The sequence below is a fragment of the Bos taurus genome, chromosome 11 (genome assembly GCF_002263795.3).
Source record: "Bos taurus isolate L1 Dominette 01449 registration number 42190680 breed Hereford chromosome 11, ARS-UCD2.0, whole genome shotgun sequence".
NCBI classification, from domain to species: Eukaryota; Metazoa; Chordata; class Mammalia; order Artiodactyla; family Bovidae; genus Bos; species Bos taurus.
In genome coordinates, this window is record NC_037338.1 from 1,316,702 (window position 1) to 1,333,923 (window position 17,222).

At 41.5% G+C, this 17,222-nt stretch overlaps 1 protein-coding gene across 4 annotated transcripts in view; it reads right to left on the reverse strand.

Moving 5' to 3' along the window:
* ACOXL (acyl-CoA oxidase like) overlaps positions 1-17,222 on the reverse strand; it is a 339,747-nt gene that overhangs the window by 80,083 nt on the left and 242,442 nt on the right. For 3 of the 4 annotated variants that reach the window (XM_002691158.7, XM_059891623.1, XM_010809768.4), the window contains exon 15: positions 11,823-11,934. In XM_002691158.7, the coding sequence (XP_002691204.4) occupies positions 11,823-11,934 (112 nt within the window). Of the gene's footprint in view, positions 1-3,604; positions 7,572-11,822; positions 11,935-17,222 lie in introns of those variants that run through there. The other variant, XM_024999274.2, reaches the window with a different exon arrangement.

Sequence of the window (17,222 nt, forward strand, 5' to 3'; positions counted from 1 at the left end):
ATCACTATCTTGAAGGGATATCTGCACTCCTATGGTCATTGAAACATTATTTACACAAGCCAAGATATGGAAGCAATCTAAGTATTCACACACACATGCTGAAATAGTGAGCCATTCATCATGAGAAAAAAGGAAATCCTGCCATTTGTAACCACGTGGATAGACTTTGAGGTCGTTATGTTAAGTAAAATAAGTCACGCATAGAAAGAAAAATACTTTACAATCTCATTTATATGCAGAATCTAAAAAAGCTGAAGTTGGGACCTCCCTGGCAGTCCAGTGGTTAAGACTTTGTCTTCCAATCCGGGGGCGAGGTGGGGGAGGTGGCAGTGCAGGTTTGATCCCTGTTTGGGGAACTAAGATCCCACAGGCCTCGTAGCCAAAACACCAATACATAAACCAGAAGCAATGTTGTAACAAGTTCAATAAAGACTTTAAAAATGGTCCACATAAAAGAAAAATTCTTTAGATAAAATTAAAAAGATGAAAAATCTTTTTAAAAAATCACAGAGAGGGAGTAGAAGGGCAGCTATCAGGGGTTGGGGGCAGGAGAAATTGACACATGTTAGTCAAGGGGAAAAATGTCTGGTGACCTAAAGTACAGCATGGTGACTACAGCTAACAGTATTATACTCTATACATACAAGGTGCTAGAAAGTACATCTTCAATGTCTCACTCTCTACCAAAATTATAACTATGTGAGCTGATGAGTGTTAACTAACAGTAATGCGTTAATCAGTGCACAGCATATATGGATCATCACAGTGTACACCTTAAAATTATGCAATGCTGCTGCTGCTGCTGCTGCTGCTAAGTCGCTTCAGTCGTGTCCGACTCTGTGCAACCCCATAGACGGCAGCCCACCAGGCTCGGCTGTCCCTGGGATTCTCCAGGCAAGAACACTGGAGTGGGTTGCCATTTCCTTCTCCAATGCAGGAAAGTGAAAAGTTAAAGTGAAGTCTCTCAGTCGTGCCCAACTCTTAGCGACCCCATGGACTGCAGCCCACCAGGCTCCTCCGTCCATGGGATTTTCCAGGCAAGAGCACTGGAGTGGGGTGCCATTGCCTTCTCCTTAAAATTACACAATGTTCTATGTCACTTATATACAATGAAACTGGAGGAAAAATAGCAGGAGAAACTCCAAAAAAGAAACTATTGTTCAGTATTCAGTCATTTACACCAAGTCAAACTCACCAGTAATTAGCATTCCATAAACCAGAAAAGTGTGATTTCTATGCTATGCTCTTCAACCATGAGCCCTGAGCTTGCTACATGTACCCATAAATCTGCATGTCTCTCAGACTAAGCTCTGTCTTGTCCCTTGTCCTGTCTGGATGATTTGCCCCACTGTCCATGCCCGAGCCTTTCCTACCACCTTGGCCAGGGACCTGCTTCCCATGGTCCAGACTTTCAGATGTCAAGATCTCTAATAGAAGGTTCAGAATCTTTAGGGTCCATCTGCCTGACTTTGGGGCCTCCTGCCAGGCTGCTTTAACCTTGCCCAGACCTCCCCCGTCATCTGCCTCCATGCTCTGGATTCCATGCTGCTGGCGCGTCTGGGTGCCCACAGCTGTGTTTTGGCATGCCACTGAAAACTCTCTAGCTCAGAACTGACACTTGGTGAACGCTGTTGCTGTTTGCCATTTCTTCTTTTCCCCAATTAGCGTATCAAGATTCAGTGGCTGAATCTTGGAAAGTTCTGAGTTTCCTATTTCATATAAGAAAAGATGGTAAGTGCCTGCAATGCAAACAACCTAACTGCTGTGAGGCACCACTTAAGTTGTATCTTTAAATATTTTAATTGAAGTATAGAAAGCATACAGTCAGATGCATAAATCTTAAGTTGACAGCCTGATGATTTTTTTATGTGTATGTACCCATGTAACCATCCATACCAAGATAAAGAAATTTCCCAAACCCTGTACTGTACTCCCTCCCAGCCCATGCCACACTCTCTCACTCTCTGATCCACAGATCACCACCAACTAATTTCACCCCTTCTTGAATGAATGTCATATAAATGGAATCATACATTATTAACTTCTTTCCAGGCTTCTTTCACTACACATAATATCTGTAAAATTCACTTATGTGGCTGCATGTAACAGTAGTTTATCCCTTTTTATTGCTGGATACAATTCTGTAGTATGAAGATATTACAATTAGTTTATCTAATTTCATGCAGGTGAACATTTGGGTTGTTTCCAGTTTGGGGCTATTATTGATATAGATGCTATAAACATTCTTGTAAAAGTCTTTCTGTGAGCAGAATTTCATTTCTCTTGGTATTTACATAAAAACCTAGAGGGAAAAGTGCTGGTTGTAGGGTAGCTGTGTATTTAACTTTATAAGGAACTGCCGAACTGTTTCCCAGATCAGTCACCACTATTTTACAGCAATGATCGAAGTTCCCCTTGCTCTATGCTGTCACCACAATTGACTTGCACCCTTTCAGCTCAACGCTCTGCAGTGGGTGTGTCGTGGTATTTCACTGTGGTTTTAATTTCAATTTCCCTGATGACTAATAAGATTGAGCAAAGTTTCATGTGCTCATTACCATTCTTTTATCTTCTTTTTTGAAATGTCTTTCAAGTCCCTTGTGTAATTTTTCTTAGATTGTGTCTTTTTGTTACTGGGTTAGAGAAGGTCTTTATTTTGGATAAGTCTTTTGTCAGATACGTGTTGCAAATAATTTTTCCAAGGTTATGGCTTGTCTTTTTGCTTTCTTACTGATGTCTTTCGGAGAGCAATTTTTTTAATTTTGAAAAAAATCTGGTCAATATTTAATTGAATGGTTAGTGCTTTTTATCTTTTTCACTAGAAAATCTTAGTCTACACCAACTCCAAAGAAATAGTCTCATGTTTTCTTCTAAAAGTTTTAAGTTTTCACTTTAAGTCTATGGCCAATTTCAAGTTAATTTTTCTGTATTATACGAGGAATAAATTTTTTCCATTTGCATATTTAGCTGTTTGTCACACAATTTGTTGAAAATTTTTTTCATCATTTCATTCCTTTGTATCTTTATAAATGAATCAATTTTCTGGACTTTATACTGTCCCATTGATCTATTTGTTTATCCTTATACCAAAGCCATACTGTCTGGGTAATTGCAGCACAAACATAAACTCTGAAATCAGGTACTACAAGACCTCCGCATTTCTTCAACTTTTTTCAGTCATTTTGGCTATTTCAGATTATTCGTATTTCCATATGAATTGTCAAATCCTCTTGTGAGTTTCTACAAAAATGTCTGCTGCAAATTTGACTGAGATGCAGTCAGATCTACAGACCCATTTAAGGAGAATGAATACCACAGCAATACCGGATCTTTCCACGCATAGACACGATATACTTTTCCACCTATTTAAGTTCCCTTTAATTACCTTCTGCAATGTTTTATAGTTTTCTATGTACAGATCTTGCACTATTTGAATTTTTGTTGCAAAATATATTCCTAAGAATTTTATGTTTTCTAATGATGTAAATTTAATTTAATTTTACATTGTGTTTTATAATTGTTTATTGATAGTGTATAAAAGTAAATTTATTTTGGATATTGAGTTTGTATCTTGTTACCTGTAGTGATTTACTATTAACAGCTGTGTTGCAAATAAATAACATAATCTCACTGAAGGAGAAGGAAAAAACATATTGAAGTAAATTTGTAAAATACTATTTTTTTAGATACTGTAAGCTATATGCAAGAATACACAGAAGAACTGTACAAAAAAGATCTTCACAACCAGATAATCACAATGGTATGAACACTCACCTAGAGCCAGACATCCTGGAATGTGAAGTCAAGTGGGCCTTAGAAAGCATTACTACGAACAAAGCTAGTGGAGGTGATGGAATTCCAGTTGAGCTATTTCAAATCCTAAAAGATGATGTTATTAAAGTGCTTTACTCAATATGCCAGCAAATTTGGAAAACTCAGCAGTGGCCATAGGACTGGAAAAGCTCAGTTTTCATTCCAATCCCAAAGAAAGGCAATGCCAAAGAATGCTCAAACCACCGCACAACTGCACTCATCTCACATGCTAGTAAAGTAATGCTCAAAATTCTCCAAGCCAGGCTTCAAAAATATGTGAACCATGAACTTCCAGACGTTCAAGCTGGTTTTAGAAAAGGCAGAGGAACCAGAGATCAAATTGCCAACATCTGCTGGATCATGGAAAAAGCAAGAGAATTCCAGAAAAACATCTATTTCTGCTTTATTGACTATGCCAAAGCCTTTGACTGTGTGGATCACAATAAACTGTGGAAAATTCTTCAAGAGATGGGAATACCAGACCACTTGACCTGCCTCTTGAGAAACCTATATGCAGGTCAGGAAGCAACAGTTAGAACAGGACATGGAACAACAGACTGGTTCCAAATAGGAAAAGGAGTACATCAAGGCTTTATATTGTCACCCTGCTTATTTAACTTATATGCAGAGGACATCATGAGAAACGCTCAGCTGGAAGAAGCACAAGCTGGAATCAAGATTGCCGGGAGAAATATCAATAACCTCACATATGCAGATGACACCACCCTTATGGCAGAAAGTGAAGAGGAACTAAAAAGCCTCTTGATGAAAGTGAAAGAGGAGAGTGAAAAAGTTGGCTTAAAGCTCAACATTCAGAAAACTGAGATCATGGCATCTGGTCCCATCACTTCATGGGAAATAGATGGGGAAACAGTGGAAACAGTGTCAGACTTTATTTTTTGGGCTCCAAAATCACTGCAGATGGTGATTGCAGCCATGAAATTAAAAGATGCTTACTCCTTGGAAGGAAAGTTATGACCAACCTAGATAGCATATTCAAAAGCAGAGACATTACTTTGCCAAAAAAGGTCCATCTAATCAAGGCTATGGTTTTTCCAGTGGTCATATATGGATGTGAGAGTTGGTCTATGAAGAAAGCTGAGTGCCGAAGAATTGATGCTTTTGAACTGTGGTGTTGGAGAAGATTCTTGAGAGTCCCTTGGACTGCAAGGAGATGCAACCAGTCCATCCTTAAAGAGATCAGTTCTGGGTATTCATTGGAAGGACTGATGCTGAAGCTGAAATTCCAGTACTTTGGCCACCTCATGAGAAGAGTTGACTCATTGGAAAAGATTCTGATGCTGGGAGGGATTGGGGGCAGGAGGAGACGGGGACGACAGAGGATGAGATGGCTGGATGGCATCACCGACTCGATGGACGTGAGTCTGAGTGAACTCCAGGGGTTGGTGATGGACAGGGAGGCCTGGCGTGCTGGGATTCATGGGGTCGCAAAGAGTTGGACACGACTGAGCGACTGAACTGAACTGAACTGAACTGAAGCTACATTCACAAAGAAATACTGTGTTCTAGTTGTAAATGTGTTTCTCACAGAGAGACGGACTAGCAATTCTGAAACTACTTAATGTGTATACTAGAGAAGATCAAATAAATAAACACAGTAGACAGTCAAAGCCAGATTTCTCACTTTCTCAGAGAAAGAGGTTACAAATAGGAAAGAGGGAAGGCTTGCGGTTTGGGATTGGAATCAGAAGTACCAGTAAAAACTCGTGGTTTCTAATATAAGTACGTACAAATCTGTGTGAGAATGTGTGAGTAAACCTCTATCTTCTTTCTAGCTCAGAACAAGCCTAGAAATTGTGATATTCCAGTAGCAAATTGCATACTCAGCAACCAGATACTGGTTTTTAAATGCTATTCTCCAATAAAAGGACCAGGGACTCTTGGAGAAATGGTTGATTAAGGGTGGGCAGAGAAAATAAAAGACGAACCTAGGACATTTTGTGGTACCCAAAGTACAGAAGTTCTAAAAAAAAAATCATGGGGACATAACAAGCAGACATTTGGGCTAGCTAACGTGAAAGGAGCTCTCAGTGGCCAAAGCGGAAACAATCTGAGCAAGAAAATAAAATATGCTAGAATTGTAGAATTGGATGTAGCCCAGACATAGAATATCCATTAATGTCAACTGATATAAATAATAATGAACTGAATAAATAAATAATTGGTGGAGAAGGGACAGCTCTTTCTTCTAATAAAGGAATGTAGCCGGAAGGAGGGAAATTGAAAGTCCCCACTGGTAAACATTACAGGGGGCTTCCCAGGCGGTGCCAGAGGTGAAGAACCTGCCTGATGATGCAGGAGATGTAAGAGACCTTTGGTCCGTGGGTACGGAAGATCCCCTGGAGGAGGAAATGCCAACTGACTCCAGTATTCTTGCCCGGAGAATGTCCATGGGCAGAGGAGCCTGGCAGGCTACAGTCCATGCGATCACAGACTCAGATGTGACTGAGCACACATGCCCGCATGCACAGAACAGAAGCGTTTCCTGTGACCAGAAACAACCAAGATGGGAGTGCCGGTCTACACAGGAGGCGGGCACGGGCAACCTTGGATCTTCCTGTCTGCCCACGCGGGGCTCTCTCCAGACCACCGTCTGCCCCTCCTCAGCTCCATGTCAGCTTACTGTGACAGGGAAGTCAGTCACGCTTTCCCTCTCTCGAGAGTTGCAGGAGTGTACGCCTTCCTCTCACTGAGAAATGGAAACATGTTCCCCATTAAAGGAATTTCAAGCCCCAGTCAGCAGAGGAGCCTCACTTCTGTACAAGGCGACTAATTGCCCAGGCAGCACCCAGTGCTCAAGGACACAAAGGCTGTCCATCAGGGGCCCTGGTCTCTGGCTCATCCTCCCAGCCCAACTAAACCACCGGAGTTAGAAGACGCAAGATCAACGCAGACCAGTGACTCAGGAAATTTAGTTTCTAATCCTGTTTCCTGTCTTTGATGATCTGCCTCTGGAACAAAGCTCTCGGCATTTCTGTACCATGAGATTTTCCGTAAAACATCTGCTCTTCAGGCTGCCCTGTTGGCTTTTAAAATGGTAAGAAACAGAACCCAGCAGCTGTTACTCTCTATTTCCTGTCTGCTTTGAAACTCCCAGATAATTACAAGCAAAGGAGATCATATTTTCTTTCTGGGTTCAGTGACCATGGTGGTTCAGATGGTAAAGAATCTGTCTGCCATGCAGGAGACCTGGGTTTGATCCCTGGGTAGGGAAGATCCACTGGAGAAGGTCATGGCAACCCACTCCAGAATTCTTGTCTGGGAAATCTAATGGACAGAAGACCCTGGTGGGCTACAAGTCCATAGGATCACAAAGAGTTGGACACAGCTGAGTGAGTAACACTTTACTTTTTTGGTGATAGTGGTGTTTTCCAGCTCCTCTCTGATTCATCAGGTATCACTGGACCCACTGAGCTTCAATGGTGGGTCAGATGGTAAAGAACCCGCCTGCCAATGTAGGAGAGGTGGTTCGATCCCTGGGTCGGGAAGATCCTCTGGAGAAGGGCATGGCAACCCTCTCTAGTATTCTTGCCCGGAGTCCATATGGGGTGGCAAAGAGTCAGACGTGACTAAGCGACTAACATTGGACAAAGTTCCTGAAGACCTGTGACTGAGGAGACTGTGGCAGCTTGACCTCCAGCACACGCCATGGGTGTGCCATCCAATCACCGACACGGACAGCTTGCATTTTCCACAGACAGGAACTCAGACAAGGTTCTAAACGCCAACCAGGTGACCTGGACAAAGAACCTGTTAGTCTAAAAGTATAGCAAAGTAGTTGGCATCACCTATTAGAAAGATAGCCTTCAGTGGTACAATGATTTCATTATATTTTAAAGATCTAAAGAACATTAAAGTCACACACACACACGGAGCAGTCAGGTTGCACTGACCACAACAATAAAAATTGTAGGTGATAGTCAGAAAGTTCTAGGGACCCCCCTGGCGGTCCCGTGACTAAGACTCTGCACTGCCCATGCAGGAGGCTCGGGTTCAATCCCTGGTCAGGGAATGAGATCCCACATGCCACAACTCAGAGCTCATACACTGCAGCTAAAGACCCTGTGTGCCGAAACAGAGACCTGGTGCAGCTGGATAAATAAATGAATGAAACAAACAGAAAGCTCTACAAAGTTACATCACCTGAAACCTTATTTCCAACCCCCACTAACTCTTTTCCATCAAAACCTCAAATTATGAATAACGAAAAATAACTTAGGGTAGTTATTCCCAGCTTAGATGACAGCCCCTGGGTATTGAGGATGACTCATGGTCTTTACTTGTCGATACAAACCACTTCTCTTTTCCTTTTGACTCAGCCTTGCAGTGGGAAGGAGGGCGTCGTGAGTCAGATTTTTAAAATCCTAGCTGATTTTTAAATTCCTAGCTGATTTCTACACACTCTGAAATGGAAAAACTACCAGTGCAGTAGGGGAATATTACAGGTGATGACAGAATAAACTGGTTAACCAGCAGGATTTTCATCCCACCTGAATTACCATCCCTCTATCCGCCCAATTTTTGTTATAAACATATGAAATTCAGCAGTCATCTGTTATATATATTGATTACTGAGGGTATACATTTGTTTCCTTTAGATTTTTGTTTTATAAAATGACTGAAAGTCGTTGAGTCGTGTCCGACTCTTTGTGACCCCATGGACTGTAGCCCACCAGGCTCCTCTGTCCATAGGATTCTCTAGGAGTGGGTTCCCATTTCCTTCTCCAGGGGATCTTCCTGACCCAGGGATTGAACCTGGGTCTCCTGCATTGCAGGCAGATTCTTTACCATCTGAGCCACCAGGGGAGCCCACAAATGACAGAAGCCCTTAATAAAATATTCTCAAGGTGACAAGTTTATTGTCTTCTCCCTGCCCCCACTAATGGGGAAATGATGCCGTGACCCTGATGAACAATGCAAGGTGATTTCAGAAAACTGGAGAAGTGCGGCTTCCAAGGGGAGCTATGGGGTTGGGCTCCCACCATGGTTACCAGAACACAGAAGGACATTTCCTGGTCCCATTTGAAGTTAAATTCTGGCTGCACCAAGGAAGGAAAGAAATGATCAGACGGTAGGGCTCTCTCTTTTTTTTTAAATTAGAGCAAAATTACTTAACAATATTGATACATCAGCATGAATGGGCCATAGGCATGTGTATGTCCCCTCCATGTCCCTCCCCATCCCACCCCTCTAGGTTGCTACAGAGACCAGCTTTGGGTCCCCTGCACTGACAGGTCTTTTGGGAGGACCTGGGAACCCTCAGCACTCATTCCAGACCAAGAGGGAGATGGACTGTCTAATGTGTGTGGGCCAAGGGTCTCCAAAATAAAATGTGCATTTGAGGAAAATTAACGTGGGTCAGTGGTAAAGAATCCGCCTGCCCATGCAGGAAACGCAGGAGACATGGCCTCAATCCTTGGGTCAGAAAGGTCCCCTGGAGAAGAAGATGGCAACCCACTCCAGTATGCGTTCCTGCCTGGGAAACCCATGGTCAGAAGAGCTGAGAAGGCTAAGGTCCACAGCATCGCAAAAGAGTTGGGCATGACTTAGTGGCTAAACAACAACTATGTTGTTTATTTAACTCTGTTAATAATAAAATACTAAAACTTATATTAACTCCGTTAATAATAAAATAAATAAAACTATTTAACTCTGTTTAACTAATTGTTTCAAAACACATAATTATTAGTTGGCTGATCCACAGGGACCACCAATTCTTTTACAAATCTTTATTTATTTATTTTTAAATTTTATTTTATTTTTAAACTTTACATAATTGTATTAGTTTTGCCAAATATCAAAATGAATCCATCAAAAAATTTTTTAGTTTTCCAATTGGAGGATAATTGCTTTACAATATTGTGTTGACTTCTGCTGTACAACAACACAAATCAGTCATAACTCTATGAATATCCTCTCCTTCCTGAGCTTCCCTCCCACCCCGCCCCACCCCACCCCTCTAGGTCATAACAGGGTGCCGGGCTGGACTCCCTGTGCTGTCCAGCAGCTTCCCGCTAGCTGTGCATTCTGCGCAAGGCAGTGTACATATGTTAGCGCCACTGTCTCAGCTCCTCCCACCCTCTCCTCCCTCCGCTGTGCCCACAGGTCTGCTCTGTATGTCTGTGTCTCGATTCCTGCCCTGAAAATAGGTTGATTTCCTTATTTTCAAGTTATTAATTTTGATTCTTTTTAATGTCCTATTGAGTAGCTCTTTGAATAATTTTTAAGGAAGGCCATGAGAGTGAAATTGCTTCTAATTCTTAGATATTTGAAAATATCTTTCCACTGCCTGTACTCATGGAATAAATCTGGCTTGGAATGGTATGCTTAGATCATGAGGTTTCCTCTTTCTAGAAGCAGGTTTTAGTCCATTTGGAGCTGGTGAATAAGAATTGAAGCCAGTCTTGTCTTTTTTTAAATTTGTTGATAAACTATTACTTTCTGTCTGGTTACTTAAATGATATTCTCTTCACTACAGAATTGCAAGCTATCCTCAGGTATGGGTATTTTTTTCCATTAAAATTTTGATTTTTTTTTTTACACTAGGGAAGATACTTTTCTTCTATGTTGATTATTATATCTGCTCCTTTGTTCCAGCATTTTCAGGAATATTTCTTCTCTGTAGGTTACATTTTGACTGTTTCCACTCTGTTGATTGTCATCTCCTGACCTTCATCCTTTACTCCTGCAGTCTTGGATAGCTCCTTCATAGGTTACATTGTCTCCATTGTTCTGCTCATTAGTGCCTCTAGACCGTCTTGAAGGCACCCTCCTCTTATGTTGGTGGCACCATGCTTGATAAGGGCAGGGAATGCAGAGTGACTTAAACCCACCTGAATATGCCCTTGGCATCTTCCAGGGCTTCACCTCAGACCTACACCCAGAGGATGGACCGATTTGCACAAACTTGGTCCAGCTTCCAGTGGGTACCCATCATTCTGTATTGTTCCCCCGAGTGGATCTGGACCACTTCTGCTCCAGGGCTCTTGTGCTGAAGAGCGTTTCCTAAGAGAATACCCATCCCGTAGCGTGGCATGCATCCTCCTCCCGCTCTGTGCTGTCCTTGGTGATGCTGTCCTGGGAGATGTGATCTTGGTATTCATATTAAAAGAGATGAACTGAAGCTGTGGGGGAAGTTTCATGGGAACCAGTTCTGGTCCTCTGGAACCTAATTCCTTTGCAGAGGGAGAGCAGTGGGCTGATTTCAGGCTATGGTAGTCCTGAGTCTGAGTCTAGGCAGAAAGTAGATAAGTAAGCCTTCTCTTAGGGTCGTCTTGTCTATTCCATGTTGGGATTAGGAGATGAAATAGATATTTCTGGGGTGGGAGTGGGGGTTTCCTCCAATAACTCCACTGGCACCATACTCGGTGGAAATTACCTCTAGACCTCCATCAATGCTGATGCAAGGCTTTATGTTTTTCAGAACATCATGGGCACTTCAGTAGGAAACAGAGTGCATCTCAGGCGAGCCCAATGGTTAATTTCCACATGTGCCCCATGCACTCCCCCCACCCTGAAAATAATGTATTCGTTATTACAGACAATGATGTTTCGGTTTTAGTAAGGCTTAAAATTTACTCCACTCGTCAACTCCCACTCTAAAGATGACACACAGAGCTCATCAGAAGCATCAGGGCCTCCACAGTGAGCAACGCTGTCATGCAAAACGGCTTATAGAAATTCTAGCCGTTTCCAGAAGCTTGTAATTATTGCTGCATGGGTGCTAACTCACTTCAGTTGTGTCCGACTTGCTGACTCATCCTCTATTACATTTAGCAGGGACGGGAAGATCCCTTGGAGAAGGGAATGGCTACCCACTCCAGTATTCTTGCACGGGAAATCCCACGGACAGAGGAGTCTGGCAGGCTACAGTCCATAGGGTCACAAGGAGTTGGACCCGACTAAAGGACTAACACTTTCACCAGCAAGAATATGCCTTACACACATGTCAAAAGGAAAAATATTATTATAACACAATGTATCTTTACCTTATAATAAATTCGGGCCACCAAACCCCGCTGAAGAATCCTTTCACGAAAATGCACCGCTTTCAACAGAAAGGTGAGATGACCAACTGTGTCCATGTTAAATGCCAGGAAACTGAAAAAAAAAAAAAGCACAGAGACCATCATTATTATTTTGTCATCACCAAAGTATTTCAGTTTGAAAGAAATAGATGGGATCTTTTCAAAAAGGATTTCCTCCCGATAGAGAGTGAGTACACGTAATCATCTCCTTGATTTCTCACTTGCTGTATTTGGGGCTTCTCTTGGTAATTTTGCCGATGAATGCCTGGGTCAAGTTATTCTATGTGGTCATCCTTGTGATGTAAAGATAATTTGGTTTACTGCTTTTTCCACTTAGTATTTTTAAAAAATTTTTTTTAATATTTTTTTAACTTTACAATATTGTATTGGTTTTGCCATATATCAAAATGAATCCACCACAGGTATACATGTGTCCCCCATCCTGAACCCTCCTCCCTCCTCCCTCCCCATACCATCCTTCTGGGTCGTCCCAGTGCACCAGCCCCAAGCATCCAGTATGGTGCATCGAACCTGGACTGGCGACTCGTTTCATATAAATGATATTATACATGTTTCAATGCCATTCTCCCAAATCATCCCACCCTCTCCCTCTCCCACAGAGTGCAAAAGACTGTTCTATACATCAGTGTCTCTTTTGCGGTCTCGTATACAGGGTTATTGTTACCATCTTTCTAAATTCCATATATATGTGTTAGTATACTGTATTGGTGTTTTTCTTTCTGGCTTACCTCACTCTGTATAATAGGCTCCAGTTTCAATCACCTCATTAGAACTGACTCAAATGCATTCTTTTTAATGGCTGAGTAATACTCCATTGTGTATATGTACCACAGCTTTCTTATCCATTCATCTGCTGATAGACATCTAGGTTGCGTCCATGTCCTAGCTATTATAAACAGTGCAAATTTTTTTTTTTAATTTAACCATTTTTTTTGGCCACACCTCACAGCATGTGGGATCTTAGTTCTCCAGTCAGGGACTGAGCCCTTGCCTCCTGCATTTGCAGCATGGAGTAATAACCATTGGACCACCAGGAAAATCCCTAAAATATATTTTTTAATTGGAGTATAGTTGATGTACAATATTATATATTACAGGTATCCAATATAGTGCTTCACAATTTTTAAAGGTTATACTCCATTTATAGCTATTATAAATGGGATTCCCAATGGAAAAAGTTCTCAGTTTCTCATAAACTAAACACACATAACCTGTGACTCAGCCATTCCATTCCTATTATTTGCCTTAGAAAAATAAAACATGTTCATGAAAACACTTTTATACAAATATATTCACAGAAGTTCTACTCAGAGAAGTTAAAAATTAACATCCCAGGCATCTGTCAAGAGAAAGGAAAATAATACAAACAATTAAACACCAATAAAACTGACAACCTAGACAAAATAAATAAATTCCTAGAAACATATAATCTTTGAAGACCAAATGAAGAAGAAATAGAAAATATGAGCAGAGTAATTCCATGCCATAAAATTGAATCATTAAAAAAATAAAGATCTCCTAACAAACAGATGGCATCACAGGTGAATTCTACCAAACATCTGAAGAAGTAACACCTATCTTTCTCAAACTATCCCAAAAAAATTAAAGAAAAAAGAAAACTTCTGAACTCATTCTAGAATGCCAGAATTATCCCAACACCAAAACCAATAAAAATATCACACAAAAAGAAAATTACAGACCGATATCACTGATGAACATAGATCCAAAAATCCTCAATAAAATATTAACAAACCAAACAAAACAATACACCAAAAAGATCACACACCATGATCAAGTGGGATTTATCCCAGGAATGCAAGGATGGTTCAACATCCACAAATCAGTGTGATCCACCACATTAACAAACTGAAGAATAAAAATCTGATCATCTCAGTAGATACAGAAAAAGCTTCCAACAAAATTCAAAATTATGATAAAAACAACAAAGGCTACATATATGACAAACCCACAGCTCACATGTATGTACAATTTTTGCCAATTATTACGTAGAAATTTGAAAAAAAAATTTTAAACAGAATGGAAAACAAACCTTAGTATGAAAGTGAAAAAATGAAAGTGTTAGTCACTCAATCATGTCCAACTCTTTGTGACCCCATGGACTGTAGCCCACCAGGCTCCTCTGTGCATGGAATTTTCCAGGCAAGAATACTGAGTGGGTAGCCATTCACTTCTCCAGGGGATCTTCCTGACCCAGGGATTACACCTAGGTCTTCTGCACTGCAGGCAGATTTTTTACTGCTGAGCCACCAGGGCAGCCCCATGTAACTTCTGCATCAGCAGAAAAAACTGTAACCAAATACTGAAAGTTAGTTAACAATGTCCATTCCAAATTATTCAGAAGTATGCTAATGTCTGTAGTTTACTTTGAAATGCATCAGAGAAAAAAAGGTGAACTGAAGGATGGATCGAGGGCTTGACACGTGGATATATATGTGGTATAGTCAGCACAGTCACGTGTTACTAGTTGATTCTATGCTGGGTATGTGAATGCTCCCTAAAATTATTTCAGTTCTCCTGAGTATTTGAAAATGTTCATAATATAAACGACACAACATTCAAGAACAGTGCAGAAACTTGATGTTCCTCGACCTCCACATCCTCCGAGGCATCCATGGGTCGATGAGAGCAGTGCGGGCTCCAGGCGCAGCCCCTTAGGGGAGGGGAAGAGGCAGCACGCACTGGCTCAAGAAAGGGCAGAATGGGGCGGTCTGCAGAATAAAGTTCAGCCCCAATCAGAGCCAAGCCCTGCCCACCTCACCTAGTCTCATGGAGTCTTTCCAGCACCATGACTGACTCCTCCCACAGCCCAAACGAAGGGCAGCCTCTGGGAGTCCATACAAATGGTCGCCTACTTGGAGGGATTTCAGGGACCATCGTTCCTCGTGTTCCCATCTGCTCACCTCTCTTGTGAGTTGTCAGTATGACTGCCATCCAACTGCTTTACCTGCTGAAAGTTTCCTGAAAGCTGAGAACCCAAGGTCACTGCTGTATCACCAACACCTGAAGTAGTGCCTGGTACAATGTGTATGCGTGGAGATGTGCTGGATGACAAAGGCTTTTCTTAATATACACAAAAATGAGTGAGTAAGGTTTGGGGACATAAGGAGAAAAATGCAGCCAGACTGGATCAGTAAAACCTGGATGTGTGGGAGAGAGAAGTATACTGTTTGGGGGGATAATAACTGAGACAAAAATAAATGGACTAGAACTTTCCAAACATTTACACTTGGAACACTGCCTTTGGCACATTTCAAGTCTATCTTGGAAGATTTACTAGGAATATAGATTTGTATATGGGTGAGAATCTGTTTTTCTTTTGAAATGATGGAAACAGCCCTGTTCTGCTACCTGGAAGAGAAATGGAGGGGCAGATGGTATGTAGATGGGGAACTTGTTTCCTGAATGAAGGGAACTGGTTCTGGTGGGAATTGTACTGTTCTTTCAACTTATATGTTGTAAATTTTCCAGCTAATAAATTGTGAGGGAAACTATCAGCTCTATAAAATGCCCATTCAGGGCTGTGTTCTCAGCCGCAGTCAAGTCTGACTCTGTGGCCCCATGGACTGTAGCCCACCAGGTTGCTCTGTCCATTGCATTCTCCAGGCAAGAATACTGGAGTGGGGTGCCATTTCCTCCTCCAGGGGATCTTCCCGACCCAGAGACCGAACCTGCATCTCCTGCATTGGCAGGCAGATTCTTCACCACTAGCACCAACTGGGAAGCCCACAGAAATGTTAAAAAGATTTACTGACTTTGTAGAGTGTGCAAATTGAAATAAAATCAAAGAAAATTTTATAAAATTAAAAGATTAAAAAAAACACCCCCAAACAGAGGGAGATTTAAGTGAAACAACCTTCGGATATGGGAGCTGCTATTTCCAGCTTTAAGACAGCCTACAGTTTGAATAAATAGGAACGTGAGCAGTAGCTTACAAAATAAGAGAAAAAGGACAGATTCATGCCAACCGATGTGAAAAGTCTCAGGCATGTGTGCGTGCCTGCTAAGTCACTTCAGCACTGTCCGACTCTTTTCGACCCCATGGATGTAGTCCGCCAGGCTCTTCTGTCCATGGGATTCTCCAGGCAAGAATACTGGAGTGGGTTTCCATGAGCTCCTCCAGGACTGAATCCAAGTCTCTTACATCTCCTGCATTGACAGGTGGATTTTTTACCACCAGCATCACCTGGAAAGCCCCAAAAGTCCCACACTATCATTCAGTGTGTTTCCCAGGTCTCTCATCAGGATTATAAAATTATACTTTTTAATGAATAGTTGCTTGAAAATTAGTTCATTTGGGTTATAAAGACCAAAGTCTTCCTCCAAATAAAAATGATAATTTAAAAAATACACAAAAGAAAAAAGCACAATAAGCCCCTCAGAAGTACAACAAAGAAGATAATACATTTATGAGCATAAATCAATGAAGTAAAAGCAAAGGTATGTCAGAGGATCAACAAAGGGAAAAGTTGGTCATTTGAAAAAAATAATATATTAGACAAACATCTGGTGAGATTAAACATAACAATAAAGGAGAGAAAGAAAAATACAATAAATAATTTTAGGAATGAAAACTGGGACCTAACTACAGATCAAAAGAGCATCTTGAAGAAAGTGAAAGAGTGAAAAAGCTGGCTTAAAACTCAACATTCAGAACACTAAGATCATGGCATCTGGTCTTACCACTTCATGGCAAATAAATGGGGAAATAACGGAAACAGTGACAGAGTTTATTTTGGGGGGCTCCAAAATCACTACAGATGGTGACTGCAGCCATGAAATTAAAAGACGCTTACTCCTTGGAAGAAAAGTTATGACCAACCTAGACAAAAGCAGAGACGTTACTTTACCAACAGAAGTCCATCTAGTCAAAGCTTTAGTTTTTCCAGTAGTCATGTATGGATGTTAGAGCTGGACTATAAAGAAAGCTGAGCGCAGAAGAATGGATGCTTTTGAAATGTGGTGTTGGAGAAGAGTCTTCAGAGTCCCTTGGACAGCAAGGAGATCCAACCAGTCCATCCTAAAGGAAATCAGTCCTGAATATTCATTGGAAGACTGATGCTGAAACTGAAACTCTGATACTTTAGCTACCTGATGCGAAGAACTGACTTATTTGAAGAAGACCCTGATGCTGGGAAAGATTGAAGGCGGGAGGAGAAGGGGACGACAGAGGATGAGATGGTTGGATGGCACCACCAACTCAATGCACATGAGTTTGAGTAAGCTCCCGGAGTCGGTAATGGACAGGGAAGCCGGGCATGCTGCAGTCCATGGGGTCGCAAAGAGTCAGACACAACTGAGCGACTGAACTGAACTGAACTA